This window comes from Anolis carolinensis, chromosome 4 (assembly GCF_035594765.1).
Source record: "Anolis carolinensis isolate JA03-04 chromosome 4, rAnoCar3.1.pri, whole genome shotgun sequence".
NCBI lineage: Eukaryota > Metazoa > Chordata > Lepidosauria > Squamata > Dactyloidae > Anolis > Anolis carolinensis.
The window spans coordinates 184,487,816-184,515,049 of NC_085844.1; the positions used below are offsets into that span (position 1 = coordinate 184,487,816).

General features: G+C 39.3%; 1 protein-coding gene across 2 annotated transcripts; it reads left to right on the forward strand.

Annotated features, from left to right (window-relative positions):
- The first annotated feature begins 1,025 nt into the window (after nucleotides 1-1,025).
- akr1a1 (aldo-keto reductase family 1 member A1) lies at nucleotides 1,026-25,650 on the forward strand. 2 transcript variants are annotated; one of them, XM_062979630.1, is made up of 9 exons: nucleotides 1,026-1,183; nucleotides 9,898-9,993; nucleotides 14,290-14,409; nucleotides 16,085-16,236; nucleotides 17,083-17,278; nucleotides 19,131-19,330; nucleotides 20,070-20,142; nucleotides 22,573-22,659; nucleotides 24,743-25,650. In XM_062979630.1, the coding sequence occupies exons 2-9, from the start codon at nucleotides 9,904-9,906 to the stop codon at nucleotides 24,806-24,808; spliced, it is 984 nt and encodes a 327-aa protein (XP_062835700.1). In that variant the 5' UTR covers nucleotides 1,026-1,183; nucleotides 9,898-9,903; the 3' UTR covers nucleotides 24,809-25,650. The 2 variants fall into 2 exon arrangements, with proteins under 2 accessions (XP_062835700.1, XP_003230269.2); XM_003230221.4 differs by lacking the exon at nucleotides 1,026-1,183 and adding an exon at nucleotides 4,937-5,073.
- Nucleotides 25,651-27,234: the final 1,584 nt, after the last annotated feature.

The window sequence follows — 27,234 nt, forward strand, 5'->3', positions numbered from 1 at the left end:
GTCTCTGTCTGTATATCGTATGTCTATTGACATTTAATGTTTGCCATGTATGTGTATATTGTGATCCGCCCTGAGTCCCCTTCGGGGTGAGAAGGGCGGAATATAAATACTGTAAGTAAATAAAAGCAAGCCAACCAAGCAATATACTAGGAAAATAACCAAGTAATAAATGGGTCATGATAATGTCTTAAATAGCTTCCAAGCTACACCACTATCAGGGCAAACTTGGGCCTTCCAGGTGTTCTGGACTCCAACTCCCAGAATTCTTAACAGCCTCAGGCCCCTTTTAAGTGTCTGAGGGGTAAAACGAAAGGGCCTAAGGCTGTTAGGAATTGTGGCAGTTGGGAGTCCAAAACACCTGGAGGGCCCAAGTTTGCCCATGCCTGGGTTAAAGGCTGGACACCACTTTAAAACGGGCCCTTTCATTATTTCCAGATACTTTTGCAATTTGGGGTGCATTTACACTGAAAGATTAATGCAGTTTTACACCACTTTAACTCCCATGGCTCAATGCTGTGGAATCAACATTGGGCTCCGGCTGTGGCGCAGGCTGGAGAGCAGCTGCAACGAATCACTGCAATGAATCACTCTGACCAGGAGGTCATGAGTTCGAGGCCCGCTCGAAGCCTGTTTGTCTTGTCTTTGTTCTATGTTACAAGGCATTGAATGTTTGCCTATATGTGTAATGTGATCCACCCTGAGTCCCCTTTGGGGTGAGAAGGGCGGAATATAAATGCTGCAAATAAATAAATAAATAAATCTTGGGAGATGTAGTTTGGTGAAGCACCCAGACTCTTGGGCAGAAAATGCTAAAGAATTGTGTAAAACCACATTTCTCATTATTCCATTGCACTGAACCAGGCAAAGACATTCTAAAATTTCCAACTCCCATAGATCAATGAGCTATGGTAGTTAAAGTGGTGTTGAAACTGCATTCATTCTGCAGTGTAGAGAAACACAGCCATTCCTTCCACTTGGCTCTCCCTAAAACCACGTGGGCTGGGAAAATGTGAGCCAAGATATGATTAAATTTCAAACCCGGAAACGGAAATGGAGGAAAGTCCGGGTCTATGAGTGTTGCCACTCCGTTTTGAAGTCTTTTGGGGGGAAGGAAGTTTCGGAGCGGCTGTGGATTCCCCGCGTGTAGATCACTTCCTTGTGGGACTCGGTGTGCGTCAATCAGGTTTGTGCGGAATCAGGGCGTGGGGCGGATCTGCGGCTCTCTGAGAAGCGGCGCCACTCCTTGACGCGTCTCCAGCCTCTGCAAAAAATACTCAGTCTGAAAGTTGGTGGGCAGGAAGAGAGGGGATCTTCCTTAATCTTGATGCGTAACACTGAGCAAACAAGTGCAGCCTGGTTTGGAATGAGCAGGGTAAGGCTCAGGAGGAAAGCTCAGGGTGGTTCCTCATTGCAGAATTCAGGCCTGTGCAAACTTGGGCCCTCCAGGTGTTTTGGACTTCAACTCCCACAATTCCTAACAGCCAGTAGGCTGTTAGGAATTGTGGGAGTTGAAGTCCAAAACACCTGGAGGGCCCAAGTTTTCCCATGCCAGGTATAATTAGTGCAATTTGACACCACTGGGTCAGTGCAATGCTATCATGAAATGTGTAGTTTGGAGAGTTATCAGTTCTCTTTGGCACAGGAAACTACTACTCCCAGGGTTTCATAGTTTTGAGCCATGGCAATTAAAGTGTCAAACTGCATTGATTCTACAGTATAGATCAGGCCTGTGCAAACTTGGGCCCTCCAGGTGTTTTGGACTTCAACTCCCACAATTCCTAACAGCCGGTAGGCTGTTAGGAATTGTGGGAGTTGAAGTCCAAAACACCTGGAGGGCCCAAGTTTGCACAGGCCTGGTGTAGATGGGTTGAGTGTCCCTTCTATTTTGGAACGTATTTTGGAAATGGGGTGGTGGTGGGGATTTTTGGAATACCTATACCTGGAGGCACAGCGTGTTAAAGCACTGAGTTGCTGAACTTGCTGACTGAAAGGTTGGCGGTTTGAATCCGGGGAGCAGAATGAGCTCTCCCTTTAGCCCCAGCTTCTTCCAACCTAGCAGTTCAAAAACATGAAATGTGAGTAGATCAATAGGTACCGCTTCTGCGGGAAGGTGACAGCACTCCATGCAGTCAATGCTGGCCACATGACCTAGAAGGTTTCTACTGACAACACCGGCTCTTCGGCTTAGAAATGGCGATGAGCACCAATCCCCAGAGTCGGACGCGACTGGACTTAATGTCAAGGGAAAACCTTTACCTTTACCTTATATGTACATAATGAGATATCTTGGAAATGGGATCCAAGTCTAATCATGAGATTCATTTGTTCCTTTTGCACATAGCCTGAAGATAATTTTGTACAGTATTATAAAAATTTTAGTGCATTTTGCGAATATGCTTTCAAACCACAATAAAGCAAGGTGTCTCTATTTCAACCATCCATGCGGACAGTAATGAACTTGGGATTTTGGATAAGGGATGTTCATCCTGTATGGCTAACTATCCTGGTTTACACTGGCAAGGGAACTTTTCCATTTTGTAGTTGGTTGATGAGCTCATTTGAGCGGAAAACATGTTCCTATACTACATTTTGAGTCTAGTTTGCTTTTTATTTTGAAACTGAAACTTGTTTTCAAGATCTACAGAGTAGTCTTCAGAATCCTGTTCTGTGTTATTGTTATTATTAATACTTTGAGTTGCTGTGAGTTTTCCGGGCTGTATGGCCATGTTCCAGAAGCATTCTCTCCTTATGTTTTTCCCACATCTATGGCAGGCATCCTCAGAGATTGTGAGGTCTGTTGGAAACTAGGCAAGTGGGGTTTATATATCTGTGGCATGTTAAAGGTGGGAGAAAGAACTCTTGTCTGCTTGAGGCAAGTGTGAATGTTGCAGTTGGCTAGCTTGATTAGCATTGAATAACCTTGCAGCTTCAAAGCCTGACTGATTCCTGCCTGGCGGAATCCTTTGTTTTCTCTAGCCAGGATTCCCTCAGGCAGGAAGCAACCAGGCTTTGAAGCGGAAAGGCTATTCAGTGCTAATCAGGGTGGCCAATTGCAACATTCACACTTGTCTCCAACAGACAAGAGTTCTTTCTCCCACCCTGAGCATTCTGCAAATATATAAACCCCACTTACATAATTTCCAATAGACCTCACAACCTTGGCGGTTATCTGCCACAGATGTGGGTGAAAAGTCAGGAGGGAATGCTTCTGGAACATAGCCATGTGGCCCGGAAAACTCACAGCAACCGAGTGATTCTGGCCATGAAAGCCTTCAACAATACATATTATTACTTTATTTATACCTCGTCTTTCTCCCAATGTGGATTCAAGGCGGCTAAATATCTCACACTTTCTTCATAGTTTTAAAAGCACAGTATAAACATTAAAAAAACAATTACATAATACAGTGTGGATTAAGTTTGAAAAGATTATAATAAATACACTTAAATAGCCTTTAAAACTCGCACCCCCTGTAACAAATAAAGGGAGTATATATTTTGCACCACTTATATAAAAGCAAAAGTCTTGTTGGTTTCCTGGCATTCATATATTTCTCATGTGATTGCAATTGTTACAGAAAATTATAATTATGCTATGAATATGAGTGTGTGAATGTGGAGTTTGCATGAGCACATTGTACTACTATATGCATTACTATGGAACTCTTCAACTTTAATTTAGTTCTTTTAAGCTGAAAATTTATCAGCAAATACAAAGGTTGCCAAGTCCAACTTTCACATACTCACAAGTTAACTTGGTCAGAGAGCTAACTGACCTTCATGTTCAAATAGGGTAAGGCTCCTTCATTGGAACTATAAACTTAATTTGCATACAAAATGTCTGTCAAATTGCCACTTATTTGTTGAAAGATTACATCCGTGCAGTAAATTGTGGAGAGGTGGGTGATTCTGCAGGGATTTTTTTCTGTACTCCAAACCCCAAAGATTGTTGATTAGGACTGTGATGGAAGTTTAATCTGAGGGCATCTATGGAAAGTTCAATCAATTAAAATGTCATAGTGATAAAAATCATAATGTATACTTCAGGAATCCCTCTTACTGAATATTTGCAATAATAGAATTCATCAGCTATGTGTGCACTATAGAAAATTATAATTTTACCGGAGGTGTCTAAAGCAAAGCAAATTAAAATGGCATAATATAGTCTAAAGTTTTAAATAGAACACAATAAATTTCAATCTTTATGTTGTCGAAGGCTTTCATGGCTGGGATCACAGGGTTGTTGTGTGTTTTCCGGGCAGTATGGCATATTCCAGAAGTATTCTCTCCTGACGTTTCGCCCACATCTATGGCAGGCATCCACAGAGGTTGTGAGGTATATGGAGAAACTAAGCAAGGAAGGTTTATATATCTGTGGAAGATCCTAGATGGGGGAAAGAACTCTTGTCTGTTGGAGGCCAGTGTGAATGTTGTAATTAATCACCTTGATTAGCATTAAATGGCCTTCCCAGCTTCACTTCCTGGCCTGGGGAAATCCTTTGTTCAGAGTTGTTAGCAGCCCCTGATTGATTAATGTCTGGAATTCTTCTGTTTTTAGAGTGTTGCTCCTTATTTACTGTTCTGATTTTGGAGTGAAAATGAACAAAATCTGGATACCAGTATTAAAAAATTCCAAAATCTGAACAGTAAATAAGGAGCAACACTCTAAAAACAGAAGAATTCCAGACATTAATCAATCAGGGGAAGCTAACGACTCCGAAACCTTCCTTGCTTAGTTTCTCCATTTACCTCACAACTTCTGAGGATGCCTGCCATAGATGTGGGCGAAACTCAGGAGAGAATGCTTCTGGAACATGGCAATACTGCCCGGAAAACACACAACAACCACTTTCAGTCTTTACTTTCTTAACTTGAAGGCATCATACTGGGAAGGGTTAATTCTAATGTATTAACCAATAGGAACTGGGCTTCTCTATCAGCTGATGGAGGGTGAACTGTTGGTATCTGCTGATCGAGTTACTGATTATGCCTGGTAATTTGCCTTGGGTTAAAGTTCCATTCAAGATTAATGTGTATCCTATCAGAAGGTGCATAGCTAGGCTGAATACTCTGGTAAGTTATACAACTCAGAATCATATGCGTTTTAATTATAGCTTTTTATACGCGATTTTGCATGCTTATATAACACCAACAGTAATTTTTACATGCTTTTCTTTTTTCTTTCTTGTTGTCTTCTTGGAAAGTTACATTTTGTGGTGTCCAGGGTACAAAGGAGGCATGTTTCTGCACTTTTAGTACAAAAGAGAATTTCTGCAAATTGTTAAAACTAAAAGTACAGGATCCTGCTTACCGTTTCACTCTGCCACCTTATTTTTATTGTATAGCAATGCATTGCAGAGGGAAACTCAGAGGTTAAGTGGGGTCCTTGAACAAGAGCTCAAATTTTAGCACATCAATGAAGGATTTATAGCTATATTGGCTAGGTTTAGACCGCACACCTGTCTTGATACTTGCTTTCTTTTTTTAAGAGAGGGAAGGTATAAAATATGTAACATAATATTTAGAATATATAGTATGAAGAAGATTTTAAATAAACGAGGCAAATGAATCCATTCCTTGTTCACAATGACAAGGAAATAACTCTTCCTTGTTATAAATTTAACAGTAGAAGCAAAGGAGCTTTTTACTTTCTACTTTACTTGTCTGGTGTAGATGGTGTTTACATAATGATTCTGCAGGAAACCGCTTTATAGCTTATCCCAGCAAAAACTAAGGAAGCTGATGGGCCTGGAATCTCTTTAAGCATTATTTCCTCTTGTAATGCAGCCAGCAGAGCAACCTTTAAGTCACATTGCAGGAAGTTCCTCTTTGATAAAATGCTCTTCTGCAGGACACATGTGCATAGAACAAGCCAGTAAAACCAAATGGAATAATTTTAAATCACTTTCCACCCTGTAGGAGTCTTAGGAGACCACAAGCTGAATGAGTAAATTGTGTGATGTGGTAGCTAAAAAAGCCAATGTGCTTCTTGGCTGTGTCAATAGGAGTAGAGTACCTACATCGAGGGAAGTACCGTAATAATACCACTCTATTCTGGTCTAGTCAGACCTCATCTGGAATACTGACTAGACTGCAATATGATGGGTTTTCAGGGAAAAATAGAGACACAGATCTTAATTTTTAATTTGGCATAAATAGAAATTAGCTAAGGAGCTGAGGAGTCTTATAACCTAGGTGAAAGAAGAAAGTGCAAAAGCTGGGCCAGTTAAACATCAAGAAAACCAAGATTGTGACAGCCAGACTGATTGATAACTGGCAAATAGAGGGAGAAAACGTGGAGGCAGTGACAGACTTTGTATTTCTAGGCACAAAGATTGCTGCAGGCACAGATTGCAGCCAGGAAATCAGAAGACATTTACTTGTTGGGAGGCAAGCAGTGACCAACCTCGATAAAATAGTGAAGAGTAGAGACAAAGGTCCGCATAGTTAAAGCAATGGTATTCGTAGTAACCTATGGATGCGAGAGCTGGACCATAAGAAAGGCTGAGTGAAAGAAGATAGATACCTTTGAACTGTGGTGTTGGAGGAAAATTCTGAGTGCCTTGGACCGCAAGAAGATCAAAACAGTCCATACTCCAGGAAATAAAGCCTGACTGCTTACTGGAGGGAAGGATATTAGAGGCAAAGATGAAGTTCAGTAGAGTCTCATTTATCCAACCTTCGCTTATCCAGCATTCTGTATTATCCAACACAGTTTGCCTTTTAGTAGTCAATGTTTTTGTAGTCAATTTTTCAATACATTGAGAAGTTTTGGTGCTAAATTCGTAAATACAGTAATTATTACATAACGTTATAGTGTATTGAACTGCTTTTTCTGTCCATTTGTTGTAAAACATGATGTTTTGGTGCTTAATTTGTAAAATCAAAACGTAATTTGACGTTTAATAGGCCCATTTATATTGGATAAGTGAGACTCTACTGTACTTTGGCTACATAATGAGAAGACAGGAAAGCTTGGAGAAGAGAATGATGCTGGGGAAAATGGAAGGGGAAAGTGGCAAAGGTTCTCACTTTACTATCAGCTCATATGTGCAACAAGGGAACATAATCCCATACTTCACCTCAGGCAGCAAAGTATCTTGTACTGACCCTGGGGCTACTGGCTATACTTGGAGAACTGCATTCTCTTCATCTCACATAGGTAGTCAAACCTATTATAAAACTACTGTCAGCCCTTCACATTCATTGGGGTTAAGAGCAGAGGAGCCCTGCAAAAGTGAAAAACTGTGAATTAAAAAAATTGTTATTCACCATCCTCCTAATGCTGATGCTGCTAAAAAAATCCTGCTAAACAGAGGATGAGAAGGAAAAGGGAGACTTTTTTAAAAGGAGCTTCTTTGTCATAGGGTTTGATAACTAATGTATGCCTTGATATGCCTACTGGACTTTTCTCTCAGTTACAGTCAAATGTTGAGGAGTGTCAGGACCCAGGCTGCAGAGCACCAATAACCATGCACAGAGACCAGAATCTATCTAATATCTTTATTAAAGGAATATATAAAGTCAATAAAAACAAGTGAAGAATATAGTTCAGAAGTAGACCTTTCAGGAAAGGTCAAATATAGTCCAGGAAATCAATGTCCAATATGAGATATTAGAGTCCAAAGTTGTAATCCAATAACCGAAACACACACTTTGCCGAGCAAAGTGTGGGGAAATGACAGGGTCCTTTAGTCCAATGGAGCTTGATAACAAGGCTGGAGAGCAACTAGATTCTTGGCAATCAAGGCTTGATTCGAGGCAACAAGAAGCAAGAAACAAGAACAGGGTCCGTGGCGAAGTCCGTGGCGAGGTCCGGGGAACAAGGCAGGGTTGGAACAAGAACAAGGTCCTGGAAACAAGGAACAGGAGTAACGTAGTCCACACACGATCTCACTCCCGAAGCTGACGAATTGACTCCGCAAGGATCTCCTTGCGGGTAAACACCTATATAGGATCTTGTTTTCCCGCCAAAGAACACTTTCCCTGGGGAACAAGAAGTGAAACCCATACTATGTCCAGATGCATGACTCCTTAAGATTTCCCAAGGGAAACAGGCTTAATCAGCTAATTGTCTGGCAGCGATTCTGGCGCTTCGGCGACTCGCCTCCCTAGCGCCTCTATCTCGATTATAATTATCCCGGCGAGAGAACGGGGGAGAATTCTGCCCAAGGCTTGTTTGGCTGACTTCTGGAGGGCAAACATCCTGCAGGTGCAAGGGCTCCAATTCTGGCTGAAACGGTGGGAAACCAAAGTTTTCCTCTTTGTCTGCCACAATAGTACTTGGAAGGGGACTACATGGCCCATGAGACATCACACTATCCCCCTCCTCAAGGCCCCTCTCCAAAATGGGCCCTCTTCCCGAGGTGCGGGGCCGCGGCTTGGCAGGGTAGACCTGATGGAAGCGGCTTAATAATGTTGAATTTCCATAGTAAAAGTTGCAAAAGCTGATAAAAAAACTGGCAACCCTAAAGCAGATCACAAATAAATGCTTCATACTCCCGCTTAATTTTAGAGGAACCCATTGCTCTCTCACAGTCTTGAAACCAAGACAACATTACTGGAAAATTGTCTCTTATCATCCTCAATTGGTAATACTCTTGTCATGAACCAAGCAGCTATGAAAAAAATGCTAATTTCTCCTCTTCTTCATTATCTTTAACTTTATCTTCCAGGTTGATTATCTGAAGACAATGAGCGGGAAAACTCACTTTTCCTAAGAGCGATTTCATATGATATAGTTAGCGTACTATGATTTAGCGTTAACTACCATTACTATATTCTATCGGAATCCTGAGATTTATAGTTTGGGGCAGCTCTAAAGCTCTCTAGCTGAGAATTCGATGGCAGTTAAAGGCCCCTTCTGCGCTGCCATATAATCCAATTATCAAAGCAGATAATACACTCTATCTGCTTTGACCTGGATTATATGAATCTACACTGCCAGATAATCCCAAAGCAGAGAATCTGGATTTTATATGGCAGTGTAGAAGGGGCCTAAGTGGAATCATAATGCTGTACTGTGTTGTATGAAAAGGCAGAATGACTCTCAAGACAGTAAAGGCAAAACCCTTGACAATTTAAGAGTACTCTGGTTGGGATGGGGGAGTATGTTTCTTCAAGAAAGTACCTATTTTATACAACTTGGAAAAATTAATTGCCCTCCTCTCTCTGTCTCGCTGTTCCGTGAGATTAAGGCCCTCCATGGCCAAAGAGTCCAACCTACAACTCATTTTGCTCAGATTGGGCTGAGATATAAAGGGGACCAAGTGAAAACTTCTAGAAGTTCTGTAAAGAGGTCCATCTCTTTCTCCTGTCCTGTCTGATATTGACGAATAGCTGCACAGGACAGCTATCCTAATGAATGACGGGTGGAAAATGAGGATGACGAACATTTATTTATATAAGCATTAGATCAAATAGATTTATGGTTTGTAATCAGGAAAACCACAAATGAAATATTTTGTAAATAACATTTATTTAATGTAATAATCAGCCATCCGTTACACTTGTATTACATTATCTTAAATTCAGTGGAACCACACCATCAGGAATATATATATACTGTAGTACAAATAGTACAATAGGCCTTTTGGATCTGCAGGGATTTGGAACCCCACACAGATGCCAAAAAGAAGTGGATGGTTGCATCCCATATTATTAAATGATGGTGTTGTGTTCATATGCTCCAGTGCATCCGCATTGATGTCACCACCATTTAATATATATGACATGACAACTCCTAGTCAGTAGAAATCACGGATTCACAGCCTGTAGATCCAGAGGGCCCTCTACACTATCAAGTCTGCACGACTTTCAGGTTTTTTATAGTGAATGATTTGTACAGCTCAATATATTAGATTTTTAATAAAAATATCATTCTCGTATTTTATTTAGGAAAAGATGCCTTCGGAGAGCAACTATGTTTTGCTTCATACTGGACAGAAAATGCCTCTTGTAGGACTGGGGACATGGAAGAGTGATCCTGGGCAGGTAAGCGGTGATTTAATTGTCTGTGCTAGAATTATTATTCCTTTTCTGTATCTGAAACCCAAAATTTTGTGGACAGTGAAAAGGTAAAGTCACCTGAGCAGGAGCTATAAGCTCTTTACACATACACACACATATGTATATTTGTACACACACACACACACACACACACACATTGATATCCTAGACTTTTATTTGTAGTTTCTATAACTGCAACCATTTTTATTGCCTTCTTCTCTGCATAGTTCCCTCCACCTTATTCTCTTTTTCAGCAGTTAGTATGAATACTGTTACAATAGCAAAGCTAATTTAGAGATAACTCAAGGAGGAAAACACTCTTGATGTTAAAACACAGTAGACACAGTTCTTTCCGGCTATGTTTAAAATGTAGGTGAAAATGACAGATTCTGCTAGAATAATCCTAGTAAGTCAAGTTTTACCTAACAGTACAGTTTCTTGATAAAATCATGAGAAAAATACTGCAAGGAGTTCTAGTTTGTGTTCTGATTACACAAAGATTCGGTTTATATATGTTCAGTTAAATTGTTTCTGCTCAATGGAGCAATTTTAATTCCAGTATACAAAACGTGAAAGAAAGATTGTCAACTTAATTGAATTTATTGCTGTACCATTCATCCTCTATAAACAGTAGCCTGACATACTAGAATAAAACAGCTGAAGCATGGAGATGGTGACATCTTGGGATGCACTTACACTGTAGAGTTGATAACCTACTTTTTATAAAAGTTTTATTCACTCCCTGTATTTAGGCTATATCAGTGTACATTTTGTCTATATGAATACAGCTGACATGCACATAATACTCGCGTTGACAGTTCCTGGTTCCTCCTGGGTCCCAAGCTAGTACTTAAATACAACGCTGTATGAGCATGCCACATTTTATTTGTTTGATTGATGGCGAAACTTTGTAAAACCTAATATTTGTTGAAAGAAAATTTTCTAAGTTAAGCAACCATTCACAGTTCTCTATTTTTAGAATGATTGTTACAATCGTAATTCAGACCTAGGAACAAGGAAGGTAGGGTTGTGCAATTGTAATGAGGAACTGGAATTGCTTTATCATTGTGAGTAAAGGAGAATGGTTTTTCAGAGCTTTTTGTGTTGCTGCCTCCCTGTCTAGTGTCCAGGCTTCCAATAACTAAAAGGAAATTAAATTTGACATGAAGTAGGAGATCTGGGTTCATCTATAAAGGCAATAGTCATCCTTTTGTTGCAGTTGTTTGATCCCTATCAAAAACAAAACTCCAAAATCAAAAGCTTTATGAGTTCAGACAGATCTACTATTTCTCATATTATGATTTCTTTAGCCTTTTACCTAAAATAAATTAAATATCAAAATAAAAATATAAAATCTGAATTATCTTATCAGAAGAATTAATGAAATACATTTTTCAAAATTAATATTGTTGGGAGATAGATCAAATACAGAGCCTCTTTTTGTTGTGGTTGTGCTATCTAACACTGAGATCCATAGTAGCATAGTTATGGGTTGGTTAACCAATGCCAATATTCCATAACAACCGTGGTGTCCCAGCCTTAAATATGGAAAGTAGCAGATTATAAGTGTATATAGAAGTAAGATAACTTTCTGATAACCTTCATTGCCATTCACAAGGAAGCAGAACATTAGTAAACAAAGCAGGAGGAAACCCTGTTGCACATAAAATATATGTATCCTAAATTACATTGCAGAAAACTCTTCTTCAGAACGGGGGTTTATGGTGGCCATTCCAAACTTTAAAGCAGTTTAATTAATGAATTGATTAAATATACTGCTATTAATTATCCTACTAGCAACTATTTAATACTACTATCAAGAAAATCTTGCTTTTCTACATAGATGTTTATTGTAAATGTAATATCTATCTATATAATAAAAGTGAAATCGGAGTATGTATCAGCGTTTTGATTGGCCTGGCGGAATATGTGCTCGCGTTTTGATTGGCCGCCACTATCCCAGGCCACTGAGACCAACAGGAATGACAGATCTGCACCAAACTTGGCACACTTCATCCCCACGATGCACTTTATGACCTGCTGCCATTTGGGGGAGGATGGACCACAGATGATGGGATTTGCAGTACTTTCAAACACTTTAACTCCCACAGACTACTGCAATGCCCACCAATGATAGAAATGGACCAAACTTGGCACACAGAACTCCTGTCGACCCCTTTACATCCTGATGTATATTGGGGCAGGATGGACCAAGGATGATGGAATTTGCAGTACCTTCCCTCACTTCTTGAGACCACAGCAACTGCCACAAATCACAGAACTGAACCAAACCAGGCACACATATCCCAAATGACACACTTCACATGCTGCAGCAGTTTGACGGAGGGTGGACCAAGGATTATGGGATTTGCAGTACATTCATCCAATTCACCTCCCACAAACCACTGTGATGCCCATGAATGACAAAACTGTATCAAACTTGACACGCAGGTGCAGGGTAGCCCACTTTACATCCTGGTGCAGTTTGGGGGAAGAGGGACCGTGGATGAGGGGACTTACAATATCTTCAGTCACTTCCTGGGACTACTGTGACCCCCACCAATGACTGATCAAGACCAAACTTGGCACATAGAGCCACCATGGCCCACTCTACATCTTGGTGAGATTTGAAAGAGCTTGGACCTTGGATGATGGGACTTGCAGTATATTCATTCACTTCCTGAGACCACTGTCACCCCCATCAATGTCTCATCAAGACCAAACTTCAAACAGAGAACACCCATGACTCACTCTACACCCAGGTGCAGTTTGGAGGATGATGGACCATGGACGATGGGACTTCCAATACCTTCACTCACTTCCTGAGAGCACCGCGACCCACACAAATGACTGATCAAGACCAAACATGGTACATGGAGCCCTCATGACCTACTCTACATACTGGCTATGTTTGGAGGGGGGTGGACACTGGACGATGGGACTTGCATATGGGAGTTGGAGCTCACCCGCACCCACTGAACCCAGCTGACATTGGATATAGGCTACACTTGGAACACAGGCAAACAATGCCTTTCTCAAATGACCCGGGCATTGCCGGGTCTCCAAGCTAGTAACCAATAAAAATCAAGTACAACAGCAACATGTTATATAACCAACACTTAAAATCATAGCAAAAAATTAAAAATCTAACATCACAAAGAATGGAATAAATGCATATTAAATATTCCAATAGCACTATTGCACATGAAATGAAATTTCAGTTTATGGCAAGTAACATGGGCATAGTGCATCTCATGATTTTCAGATAGAAAGCAGTTATGTATTTTGCCAATCCCTTATCCAAAAAGTGCTATACATTGTGAAGAATTTCCATACTTCCAACAGAGCTTGTCTGTGGAGGAGGACTGGTACTCCTTGCACAGTAATGTTTGTGTTGTCGGCATGTATCTGTGGACTCAAGAGGAGAATAATTCCTAATTATTTATTGATTCATTTTTAATAGCATTGAACTGTTCCTGGTTAATATAATTTAACTATGCAGGTACATGACATAATAGTTCATGCTGAAATGTACAGCTGTGCAAACAGAAAGCTCTCTATATATTTCCCCCGGCTTCACTGAGAAAGCATTTTGGAAGAGCAAAGAATGGTGGATAGAGACACTGCATTATCAGTGTCAGTTGCTCATTCACTTAGCTACTTGAACTTTGCACAATGCAGTTGGCTTTCCCATAGTTGGGCATTTTTTCCCCTGAACTATCTGGGTGACTGAAAGAGTGATTTTCACTCAAGCTACATAGCAACAATCCTCTCTTTTTTTTCTTCCTCCTACTCCTCTTTCTCTTCCTCCTCCTTTTCCTTCTCCACCCTCTGCCCTTCTTCTTTCTTTTTTTCCTCTTTCTCTCCTTCTCCAAATCAATTTACTGCCATAACACACACAGAAAACAAAATCATCAGTATTCATTTGGAGCCACTGTTGTGCAATGGGTTAAAACCTTATGCTGGCTGGACTGCTGACCTGAAGGTTGGGTTGCTGACTTGGAGGTTGCCGGCTCAAATCTGTGAGATGGAGTGAGCTCCCATCTGTCAGCTCTGGCTTGTGGAGACATGAGAGAAGCCTCCCAGCAGGATGGTAACATATCCGGGGTGTCCCCTGGGCAATGTCTTCATAGACTGCCAATTCTCTCGTGCCAGAAGTAATTTTCAGTATGTTCTCAAGTCGCTTCTGACAGAATTAAAAAAATTGTTATTAGGTGAGGTATTGGGGTAGAGATGATCTCTTCACATTCTAACACACAAACCTCTTTGGTTCTGTTTTAGGTGAAAGAAGCAGTAAAGTGTGCTCTTGGTGCAGGCTATCGTCACATTGATTGTGCTGCAGCTTATAGCAATGAAGCAGAGATAGGTGATGCTTTTCAGGAGATTGTTGGAAATAATAAGGTAAGAAAATTGCTCATAGGCAGTTGTTGGGAAGTAATTGTAAAACAGGCAGAGGCATGAGTAATTAAGTTGGTTCTACAGTAGAGTCTCACTTATCAAAGACTCGCTTATCCAAGGTTCTGGATTATCCAAGGCATTTTTGTAGTCAATGTTTTCAATATATCGTGATATTTTGGTGCCAAATTCGTAAATACAGTAATTACAACATAACATTACTGCGTATTGAACTACTTTTTCTGTCAAATTTGTTGTATAACATGATGTTTTAGTTCTTAATTTGTAAAATCATAACCTAATTTGATGTTTAATAGGCTTTTCCTTAATCCCTCATTATCCAAGATATTTGCTTATCCAAGGTTCTGCTGGCCCGTTTAGCTTGGATAAGTGAGACTCTACTGTATTTACAAAGCAACTACTTTCATACAACATCTCCATGAAAGCCACTGCCTGCTGCTTGTCATGTTTTGCAGACTTTGACTTTATACTTTTCCTATTCCCTTGCACAATTAAAAAATGACAGTGCCGTTTTTGTGTTGCACTTGGAAATTATTAAGCCCTCAATTATTGGGTACACAAAATTGTTTCATATGTTACAACAGAGGCAATACAAAAAGAGGTGATCAAAAGATGAATAACTACTTCAGCATTTTAAAATTATCATTAGATTGTGTGATTGTTAGCCATCTTGAATCCCCATGGGGAAAAAGACAAAGTATAAATAAAGTTAATACTCTAATAATTAATAATTTAAAACAAACCATAAATATATATCATACATTCCAAAGGGCTTTCTAATTTTCATGTTGCATTCATTTAACTATAATTGTTCTGAAAAATGGAAAACATAAGACTATGCTTAAAATGGTTTCAATATTGCTTGGAGATTATTAATTTTTAGTTGAGGCTGATTTGTCTTGTTTTCAGCTCTCTTCAGGCTTAATGGGTTTTGTGCCTTAACTCCTGTTATTGAATCCATGATTGTTAGAGACGCTCTTTTAAAAAGAAGAGGGGAGACAGATCTAGAAAGCATGTAAAAATTATTTTGTAACTCTGTGTTGAATATGCCACTGTAGGCCTTTTAATGATGGATATCCGCTTCCTAAGTATCAGTTTTAGTATCGTAATTTAAAGCATTTTTAAGGTGTCAAATTTTGATTTGGTGTGCATTAAAACTATAGGTGAAATGTATGGCAAGCCATGTGACAGAAATTACCATATCATCAACATTGGAAATCAAAGATTCTTCTTATAATGGAAATAATTGAATAGATTGTATAGATTTGATAGCTTTAAGAATTTATGACAAAAGCAAAAATAAAATGTGCTACAAGATAGGATGGAGAAACCCTTAGTGTGCTGGCAGCACGGTCTGTGGCTATAATACTTCATTTTCGGTTTGTATGAGTATGTGTAAGACTCAGAAGATGAGTGTCTAGAATGGGGAAGTAGAGGGAAATAGAAGAGACATGGTTAGAAAAAGGAAGGTATTTGCTAAGAGAGTTAGATATATTTTAAAAGTGAAAAGGTTATTAAATAAAAAGTTGATGTTAGAGTTTGAATGCTATTCTTGGAAGCAATGTAGACATGGATGCATCTGCTTGATGTACTGAGCAATGTATAATTTAGAAATGGTCTTTATTTGTGCCTTTATTCACTTTCTTCTTCTTTCTCTAAGACTGTTAAGAGGGAAGAACTATTTGTGACGTCGAAATTGTGGAATACCAAGCACCACCCCGAAGATGTGGAACCAGCTTTAAAGAAATCCCTAAAAGAACTGAAGCTGGATTATCTGGACCTCTATCTTATGCATTGGCCACATGCTTTTGAGTGAGTGTCAAGATAAAGGAAATGAGAATTAAATCACAACAATGTGAAACAGCAATATAGAAAGCAAGACCGAATCAGATGTTTCTCACCATCTGCACAGATGCTAGTTGGTTTCCAGCTCTTTTATCACTTGTTTTTATGAGATTATAGCAGGTTGTTTTTGTGAGTTTTATTATTTGGAGATCTGAAATTCCATTGAAAATAGCAAGGAGAGGAAAGAGAGTAAAGCAAAATGAAAATTGAGAATCATATAGTTGGAAGAGACCACATGGGCCATCCAATCTAACCCCCTGCCATGCAGGAAAAACACAATCAAAGCTAAAATCAAGGCTAAAAAACATTCTGCATACCATGTGGTGGACTTTGATTGGACTTTTGAATATAATGCTAAAACTATGAGTAAAGCTAGTCAACTTGCTAGAAGTTACTTCTCCATCATAGTGGGTTGTTACATCGAACAAGAGCTGCCATAATTTCTTATGGCTCAGGATTTTTAAGTTAGTTTCTAATTGGGTATGAGCTAAATACTAGCCCAGGCAGTTATTGTTGTTTTGTGCCCTGTTTCTAACCTATGGCGATCCCAAGGCAGACATATCATGGGGTTTTCTGGGGAAGATTGGTTCAGATGAGTTTTGCTTCTGCCTTCCTCTAAGGCTGAAAGAGTGCAACTTGCCCAAGGCTACCAAGTGGGACTTTTGAACCCAGGTCTCCAGAGCTGTAGTTGGGTCAAACTGCTATGCCACTCTGACCCAGACAGTAAAATGAGAAATAAAAGGAACTAGTTATCTACTGGGTCATTAGCTCTTAATATTTTCTCTGAAATTTGGGATCTATGTTTTATTATAGACGGGGAGAAAATCTCTTCCCCAAGAATCCGGATGGCACCATGCGTTATGACTCTATTGACTATAAAGAAACTTGGAAAGCCATGGAGAAGTTGGTGGAGAAAGGTTTGGTGAAGGCTATTGGTTTATCCAACTTTAACAGTCGTCAGATTAATGACGTTCTTAGCATCGCTTCTGTGAAACCATCTGTATTACAGGTGAGCAGAAATTAAAATTTGAGTGTTGCTTCCTGAGATGATGTTTCCTTTATGAGTGTGAAGAAATATGGGCCACAAGGATGCCAGGTGTTTCTGCTGAGAGTGAAAAGAGGGCACAAGGGAACTGTAGCAAATGTTATCCTTCTAGCATGCGTGTGTGCCCCCGATGTAAACTTGTGTTTAGTGTTTCATATATAGCATTTGAAGAGGAAGCTTATTTCTCCTTTTATAAAACTTTCAATGTGAGGTTAGGGTGGGCTTCCTTTGGCTTTTGGGCCTACTTGCAAATATTCCTGGGTTCATCTCCATCCCATTTAGACTATTGAGAGTGAGGAGGAATCCCAGCTTAGATATTTTTGGATGTTCTGAGTAGAAAGAAGCCAGTTCAAAGCAGATACTGATCGAGAGGGGCAACAGCAGCCTCCTATGAGCAGGGGTATGATCAAGTGCTCAAATCAGACTTCTGTCAAGCAATGATTAATTCATGGTTGAGTGCAGTAGCCTATATAATTGTAGCAGATGTCCTCACCTTTGATTATGAAAGGCGCACAGAACCCTTTCTTTTTTCATGTTATTCCTTTTAGCATATTAGTATGCCTTGCCATATGCTTTGAAAATTTCAGTGATAGAGAATATGCATTATACTGATGAACTGTTAGGATTGGTTCATCCAGTTATTGGGAAGGCAAATCTGTCCAAGGGCATGGTAACCCTTGGAAGAAATGACAGCAGGACTCTGGGGTTCTTGAAGATTTTGAGTGACTAATAGGATTTTCTATTACAGAAACATCTCTCCTAATAAATCTGCTTAGAGTATAGGTTCAGCATGACTAACTCTAAGGAATGCTGTGGGACAGGTTATTTGCAAATGGTAGTCTGGTTAATAAAATGCATATTGTAGGTTAATACGGATTGTTAAAACACTATGCCTCTAAATGAAGGGTAGGAGCCAAATATCACAATTTTTCCCATCTGGAGATAATCTATAACTACATATCTTGCAGGTTTTATAATGTGGTATACAAATTACATGCTATATTACACAATTTGTCCTAGAAAAATTACTGTAGAAGCCTGGAGAACAATTGTATAAGCAGATTACAGGCTGTATAGGCAAGGGCATCTGTAGTCCAATAAACTTGGGATATAAGGATTGACATTAGATGGGAAGACTAATGTTTCAGTAAATCAATCACACCGCTTGCCCTCACTGATTTTAATGCATCTCCCATTTCTATTTGTTTTTGTAGAAATAATTGTTCTTGATGCTGATTTCATGTGGAAAAAATTACCTGGACAATACATCACAGTACTGGTATTCTGCATAAAAATGCAAGTTTTAATGCACAGAAAACCACTTATGCTGTGCAAGTAATGTTTCTATGTAGAAAATGCTGTTTTATGCAGGAAGCATGTTTTTGCTGCAGAATTCAACATTTTCTCTGCAGAAAACAACATTTTCTGAGCAAAACAAGCATATACATTTTTACAGAGCAGGTTCTAAATTAGGTATTGTTCTCAAAAACTTGAGTTTTCAATGATTATCCTGCAGCAAGGAGAAAAATGTAAAATTATTAACTCTTGCTTTTAAGAACAGAATTTTTGAACATTCATGCTTCTTTTGAAATGCTGCTCTGTCTCCCCACCATCTGTTGATGGGGGTTTCATACAGTTTGTGATTAGGCACTAGGTTTAGCTTGTACATCTGCCACTAGGAAACAGACCTTGTGGGAATGCCTTGATTTTCATGGTAGCTTTCACTTCTAATTGTCAGAAGTCAAGATTTATTTGAAACCTGCTGTTTTAATATGGTGATAGCAATCTGCCCATGACAATATATTGTTCTTAACAGGTGGAGTGCCACCCTTACCTGGCCCAGAATGAACTGATAGCACATTGCCATCAACGAGGGTTGGTAGTGACAGCTTACAGCCCTCTCGGTTCAGGTGACCGGATGTGGAAGCACCCAGATGAGCCAGTGCTGCTGGAGGAACCTGGAATAAAAAAGATGGCAGACAAATATGGCAAATCCCCTGCCCAGATTCTCCTCAGGTAATAATGAGTTAGCCATTGGTAGAGGTGGGTAGTGAGCATGGAACAAATACACAGAGTTTGTAGTTTTCTGTATTAGTTCATAATTGAAAACTACATTTTCACTGCAACTGCCCATCACTCCTGTGACCCCCCCCCCTGGAGTCAGAATTATTCTTTGTTAAAAATCAGTTTTTGTCCCCAATGCCATTGTGATGTGTGGGCAATTTTTCTTTTCGCACACTTGCTTAGCTCAATATTGTGATTTTTTATTGTGAGAAAGCATTTTAAGCCTTTTTTGACATTTATACAGCAAGAGTTTGGTTCCACAAGAACTATAAATTTAAAAGGTAACATCAACTGCAGAAGTTTTGCAATTTTAATAACCAATAGCTGTACTCAGCTTTCTGTAAGACTAGAGGAACTTAAGGTACTCAGAAATCATAAGCTGTGAAAGAAGAACCTAGTATTAAGATCTAAGAAGACTTAGGTCTTGGATAAATTGCACATATGTTAGTAAATGTGTTCGGCTTTAATAACAGCCATTGAGTTTGAATCTACTATGAAGAAGATAGTTTGGCCTGCCAGCTTGTAGGTTAAAGTGATTCTCAGAGCCTTGAAAATGCCTTGTAATCCATGAGAGAGCTGTAGAATCACAAAGGAAGGCTGCAGTGGCTGTGGCTTGTACTAACTATTTCTTTATCAGAGATGGCCATTTTTCTTGGTCTGTGGGCAGAAATCATAATGTCTTCTCTAATAGGTGGCAGGTGCAACGCAAAGTGGTCGTCATTCCTAAAAGTGTCACTCCGGCACGCATAGTCCAGAATGTCCAGGTAAATGAGGCGTCCTATCCGGCCTTCCAGAAAACATAGCAGATCGCTTTGGCTGGCCATATAAGACTGACTCTTGTCGTTTTCTGTAACATTATTTCCGAATATATAATCAAATACAGTACTACAGTAGAGTCCAAGCCTCTGGATAATCCAAGCCATTTTTGTAGTCAATGTTTTCAATATATCGTGATATTTTGGTGCTAAATTCATAAATACAGTAATTACAACATAACATTACTGTGTATTGAACTACTTTTTCTGTCAAATTTGTTGTATAACATGATGTTTTGGTGCTTAATTTGTAAAATCATAACCTAATTTGATGTTTAATAGGCTTTTCCTTAATCCCTCCTTATTATCCAAGATATTCGCTTATCCAAGCTTCTGCCGGCCCATTTAGCTTGGATAAGTGAGACTCTACTGTATTGATGAACTAGCTATATTGTTTTACTGGAGCCAACGCATGTATGTGTTTCCAATTTGTTATTCATAGCATCCACACCCTGCAGTATTTCATCAGCTCTTTTTCTGTTGGATGTTATTGCTACAGGGTCTGGCTCGTCTCATTGGCTCTGATTTTTAAAGATTGGAGAGATTCAGTACATTGAATTGTAGTGTACTTAGCCAATTTGTTACCGCTGATCCTTGCCATGTAAACATTAATTACCATCAGCTTCCTCTGCTTTAAATACATTTCCTGTTCTGTTTTGATCTCAGTGGTTTCATCAGATCCCTAATTCTCTATATGCTTTCATGTTAAAAGTATCCTTTTCAATTGTATTTCAAATGCTTTGAGATTTATATTAGCTAAACCTGATATATTTGATGTTGTTCTGAAGCCTTTTTTTAAATTCATGCAAAAATATTTTTTCTTTCTACTCCTCTTGTTTGTAAAAGATAATTCATGAAAAATTATTCTTTTATTTTTCCCTATAAGAAGCTGAGGTTTTGTTTAATCTATCTGTGTATTATGAAACTCTTCTTGCAATATTAGATTATCCAGAATGATTTAAAAATAGATGTTGTTTTGAGGAGAGATTTTGCATATGTTACTCAAGACACACCTAAGTATCTCTCTCTCTCTCTATCGGCCTGATTATGAGCAATGCCTACTGACAATTTGTTTTTGCAGAGTTTGGAGTAGTTATCACTTTTGTAGTTGTTTCCTTTGAACAATACTCCACCTTTTTTGGTTAAAAAAATAAACCTTTCTGAGCTTGGGGTGGGGTGGGGGTTATTTGAACAAAAAAATTATTTTAGAAACCCTGTTAAACAGGATCGTTTTTCCAAAGAATCCATGTTTTTTCCAATGACATTAGTCAGGACTGGTGAAGGGATGACGTGGACATCTGTTCTTTGAAGAATAAGATGTTCGTGTTCATTCCAAACTCCCTCAAGGGAGAGAGAGTCATTGAACAAAGCAGGCTTGCTTTATCAAAGAAGTCCATGCTGTGGGACATTTCTTTTTCTTACTGCTGTAGTCGCTCAACCTGAGAGGAAACAAATGAGATCCCTATATTTTTGTATTGATCACAAGGTATCACATCCATCCCCAAAGCATCTGGCTGATAAAGCGTGGTCTATGCTGGTTATCAGGTGATGGCTCAAACGCTGTAGACAGTACCAAAGTTTTTATATGGACAAGTTCTGTTAATATCTTTCTAAAATTGCCTCAGGAAAAAGGTTTGAAATTCCTTTTTAATTGGGTGGGCTATTTATAGCTGCTTCTTCAGCAGCATAAAACAACCCATTGTAATGTCTAGGATTTGGCATCCTTCTGATTCCAGTCTCCTCTCATTCCAAAGAGAATTACTAACTAATAGCCCAGCTGTTGTCATCTTCCCAAGGAGAATGAGATTTACAGGAACATTTCTTTTATTTCTTTCCATTTAACCTTTTTCAGAATAGTCTGGGAAAGAATCAACACATCATGTATCCTAGGCATGTAGACTTAATTGAAAACATACCGTATTTGACAAAATCCAATATTTTTCTAGTAATAAGCAATTTTTTGTCTTGTAGGTATACATCAACAAATGTAGTGTAAGAGGAATACATTTTAGGTATAAAGTCAGGGCAGGGGGAGTCATAGGGCCCTATATAACCCAGGGCCCTTCCAGACAGGCCCTATATCCCAGGATGTGATCCCAGGTTTTCAGCATTAAACTGTATTCTATGAGTCTCCACTGCCAGATAATCTGGTAGAAACAGAAAACCTAGGATCAGATCCTGGGATATAGGGCCTATCTGGAAGGGCTGCCAGAATCTCAAGGCAGATAATCCACAATATCGGCTTTGAAATGGGTTATCTGAGTTCACACTGCCATATAATCCAGTTCCGTGCAGATAATGTGGGATTTTAGACAGTTGTGTGGAAGGTGCCATAGACTTTGAAGAGTGAAAAGCATAAGAGTCTGTTTCTTTTTTTAGGTATTTGACTTCAGTCTAACAGATGAAGAAATGAGTTTTATTGGGAGCCTAAATAAGAACTGGCGATACATTGTGCCAATGGTTACGGTAAATATTACCTCTGCTGCTTTGTATAAAAATGTATGTTCACTTTTAATTCGGGTGTTGTGCAGTAAAGCTTTTCCAGGAGTGTGCTATCTTTCTACCTCTTCAGCCAGATCAGATTTTAATGAGTTTCTCCCTTGGTAACCAGTATTCAAACTTTTGAGCAAGGACCACTAGAGCAGAAGACAAAATGATCTATTATGTCCATGCTGAACCATTTTAATTTGCTTTGCTGCCTGTTGTGAATGCTGTTAGATAACAGGAATGTGTCGGGGAACATGAAATTGGCTCAAATCTGTGCTTTTGTGCTTCACATAAGATGCAAGGAGAAGGCAGAGCCTCAAAATCTCAAAGTTGTTTACCACAGAGATGACTGATTTTATATAATGTGGAATCAGAGCAATTCATGTGACAAATTGCTTTAAAACTGGACAGCTCCAGTATGTATGCACATACTGTTATTTTCAGACATCCTCTGTCAAATGGTTCTGAGAATGGAGGAAAGAAACGCAGCAGCCACCATTTCTTCGGCTGTGTTTTGTTCATGTAACAAAGCATAAATAGTTCTTGTTTGTTAGAAAGCCTTTTAAATACTGAGTTGTGCAAAATGCTTTAAAATGGTTGAAAATAGGAAGAGGATATGTATGGTAGTGACAGCCTATTGTGAAAATAGGATCAAATAATCCTTTGCTGTGGTAAATGGTAAATACAGATACATTACTGGTCCTGAAAAATATGGGGGCTTTTGTTTGCCCACTACTTCAAAAGGTAGTCTTTGCAACCATTTGTTTATGATTAATAAGTGAGGTGATAATTGTTGTATTATTAGTATTGTGTGCCCCCTAGTGGCTTCTGGGATACAGAACAAAAGTGTACTTACTATATGTGATACTCTAGGCTGCGTGAGCACTGGAAACCAGACACCAAAGCCAGTAAAGAATCTAATATCTTTATTAAAGAATTGAAGAAATAAAACAAAAATAAGCAGAATATATAGTCCAACAATAGACCTTCTGGGAAAGGTCAAATATAGTCCAGTATTATAAAGTCCAATGTCCAGTATTAGAGTTTAAAGGTGAAAATCCAATTAACCGAAACACACTCAAACTTCCAAGCAGTTTGAGTGGGGAATAATCCAGGTCTTTTGCAAGAGTCTCAGGAAGCTAATCCAAGGCAAAGGAGTTCAAGGCAAGGCAAGGAAACAAGGCAAGGCAAGGCTGAAGATAGTGGAGCCAAACGTGGTCCAGACTTGACTAGAAGGCGAGGCGCATCGCCCGGTCTACTCGAGAGTAGCACGCCACAAGGAACTAGAAGCAAAGTTACTCCTCCAACTGACACGTTGACACCGCGCTGGCTAGCCAGCGCGCAGAACTTTTAAGGGACTTCAAATCTCCCTTCAAAACAGGTGTCCAACACTTTTCCCAAGGGAAAAACTGGCTAGAGACAACATCTTCGCCAGATGCAAGCCTCCCTGGAAACTCTCAAGGGAAACGGGTTAGTCAGCAGTTTCTCTGGCTGCTAATCTCACGCTCCTCCGTAAGTTAGCCTTCTCCGAGCGACTTGATTCCCAAAACACCCTCCTATCAAAGGGTGGGGAACCGCTGGGGACAGGCTCGGCCCCAAGGTCTTTTTTAATGAGCTTTGGGCTTGAACTGTCAACAGGGAGCATCTGGAAGGGAACGGACTCTTGCTGAGTCGGCATAAACCCCATATCCTCGTTGCTCTGGTCCGCAACGAATACAGGATCATGACCCGAGGGTCTCTGGGACATTACACTATATCAGCTCTGTCTTTTCAAGCATTAAATGGCTTTCCATAAAGGTTTGTGCCATTTTCCATGTTAAAACGTCTTCCCTTTTATTAGATTCTTTCTTGCAATTTCCAGTTTCGTGTTTCCATTTTTTTTAAAGTTCCAAACTGATCACTATGTTGCTTCGTTAGAGGCAACATAAGTAAACAGTACTTAATTAAAATGTTTTTTTTGCCCTGCTGAAGGTCACTATTAGAAATTGATAGTACATGAATAAGTTTTGTAATTAGGTAACCTAAGAAATGCCATTTATTTTTCTTACTTTGTCTTTCGCAGGTGGAGGGCAAACTAATAGCAAGGGATGCTGGACATCCTCTCTATCCATTCAATGAACCATATTGATTCCAGCAGTTTATAGCACAGAAGGAAACTACGTTCAAGACTTCCATTTCAATCAGATATTAGACTGCCAAAAATCAAAATAAAATGTTGTGTTTCTTTAAGAATTTATTTTACCTTTCTTAATTAACATATGTTCAAAAGAAATCAGAGAGGCTGTATGTGAGACTCCTAAGTGTACTAACCTGCCTTGATCTTTTTTTACAAAGTTGACTATGATCCCTATTAGAAATACAGTATCAATGCAAGGAAAAGGAATAAATTGTAGGAGGTATACTGTGTAAGCATTTAAAAATTAAAATGCACCACAAGTTTGCACTTCTGCTTTGATACAGAATTAGCAAAGCAATGCTTAGCAGTATTAATGTTATCGTGACTATTAATGTGTTCAGTAGTGCACACCTGCTTGTCAGGATGTAGTTAAAGGAGATGTCTCATGTTATTGTTGCCTTTATGAGTGGATGGGGTTTTATCCTCCAGCCCAGTGTTTTGATATCTCAATAATGTAGTAGCATGTCTTTTCTCCTTTTATTTGTCTCAAATATGTTCTGCCTTATTGTGTTATACATGAATTGGATGGATGGCGATAACACTCTTTTCTAATAGCTTCACTATAACTGTAATTGATCTGATCGACCAGTTTATCTAAAGCAGAAGTATCCACTTTCTTATGAAATCATGATAAGATCCAAACTGGAAACTATAGCCTTTTGTTCTGGAAGTTAAAATTTGTCTTCTTTTTATTTCTTCTGTATTACATATAAAGGAATCTTATATTAAGTATTAGCTTAAAATGAAAGCTTCCCTTTTCAGCAAATAAATATCATTTTGTATGTATTGGAAAATGCTTATAAATGATGTGGTTTTTAAAGAACCATCTCTTACTTTACAATACAGTTTGATTAAAATACTGTATGCAATGCACTGTAATGAGAGCCTTAGATGGGCTACAAGAGTGGTTGAGAACCACTGGGCCAGGCCTGTAGCAAGGGGGGGGGGGGGGTTAGGAGTTCAACCCCCCCCCCTGAAATTTTTCAGGTTATAAAAAAAACCTTGTTTACTCATGAATTTTAACTGGTTAACCAAATCCCCATGCTAAGTCTATGAGACGCAAAACATTAAGTGCCCTCCAGGCACTATCTCAAGCAGATATTGACAGGTTTGTAGCTTCAACCTAATATGTATTATTTTGGTGGTTTGGTAGCATGAGCCCAATGGGTACAATCTGATTTCATCTAGCTGCTTGTTACTTCAATTTCATTTTGCTAAACTATGACTCAGGAATACACTTAACATCCTTTTAACTCTTAGATTACTCTCCAGATGTTTTAGGCACTCAAATCCCTTCATCCCTGCCCAGCATAACCAGAAGCAAGTTTTTTAGGAGCTATAATCAAATAGCCTCTGGAAAGCTACTATTATCTTGCTACCTGAACTGAAACTCTGGTATACAAATATAGTATGAAGGTGCAGACTGAGCATCAAGATGGTTACATGCTACTTAGCCACAAACCTGAGTTTCAGTTAACCTTACCGGTATTGTTACAACAATCACTATTTGGGCTGGTATAGGAACTTATTTTATTTGTCCTTGTCTTAAGACCAATGCCGATACTTTTCTACTGGAAACAATTAGTATTTTATTTATTTATTTATTTATTGTATCAGAAGCGAACCGAGGGTACAGCTGAAATGTATTTGAAACACAAAGTTAAAAACTTGGCGTTATACTAAATGTCCTTTGACCAGTAGCTGGCCACTTGGAGTGCCTTTGATGTGGCTGTGAGAAGGTCCTCCATTGGGCATGTGACAGGGCTCAGACTGCATTGTAATATTTGCTCTTCTCCACACACATGAAACAATTAGTGCAGGTAGATTTAGTCACAGATGCACATTACAATATGTTTAGAAGCAAAGTTACCTGTGTTCATCAAATTTCTATACAAGGCAGAATCCACTGTGGCATCAAACTGCAATTATTAGACAGTATAGATCAGGCATGGGGCAAACTGGGGCCCTCCAGGTGTTGCACTTCAATTCCCACAATCCCTAACAGCCCCAGGCCCTTTCCTTTTCCCCCTCAGCTGCTTAAGCTTAGTGGCAAAGGGGACTTTTCCCTCTGCAGCTAAGGGGGAAAAGGAAGAGGCCTGAGGCTGTTAGCATTGGACTACTGGATTATGACTTGTTAGGATCACAACCTAATGAGGATTATGACCTGTTAGGATCACAACCTATTGGATAGCAGAGTTTCAGGAGTGTTCCTTTAGTTTCTTCTTCGTGGTGCTTCTGTGGAAATCGCACATATGGGACATTATCCTGCGCCTGTGCAGCATTTCGGAACCTTCTAGAACTCTATATTTGAAAAAAATTGGCGGAAGCCCTGCCCACACTCCCCAATATAATATATATAGCCTTGTGGGCGGGGCTAG

Excerpts from the sequence above, each read along its gene's own strand:
- akr1a1 (XM_003230221.4), top strand. The coding sequence starts at position 4,987 with ATGCCTGGTAATTTGCCTTGGGTTAAAGTTCCATTCAAGATTAATGTG. Across the intron at positions 16,237-17,082 it reads CATTGGCCACATGCTTTTGA|ACGGGGAGAAAATCTCTTCC; the intron begins GTGAGTGTCAAG and ends GTTTTATTATAG. Across the intron at positions 17,279-19,130 it reads TGAAACCATCTGTATTACAG|GTGGAGTGCCACCCTTACCT; the intron begins GTGAGCAGAAAT and ends TGTTCTTAACAG.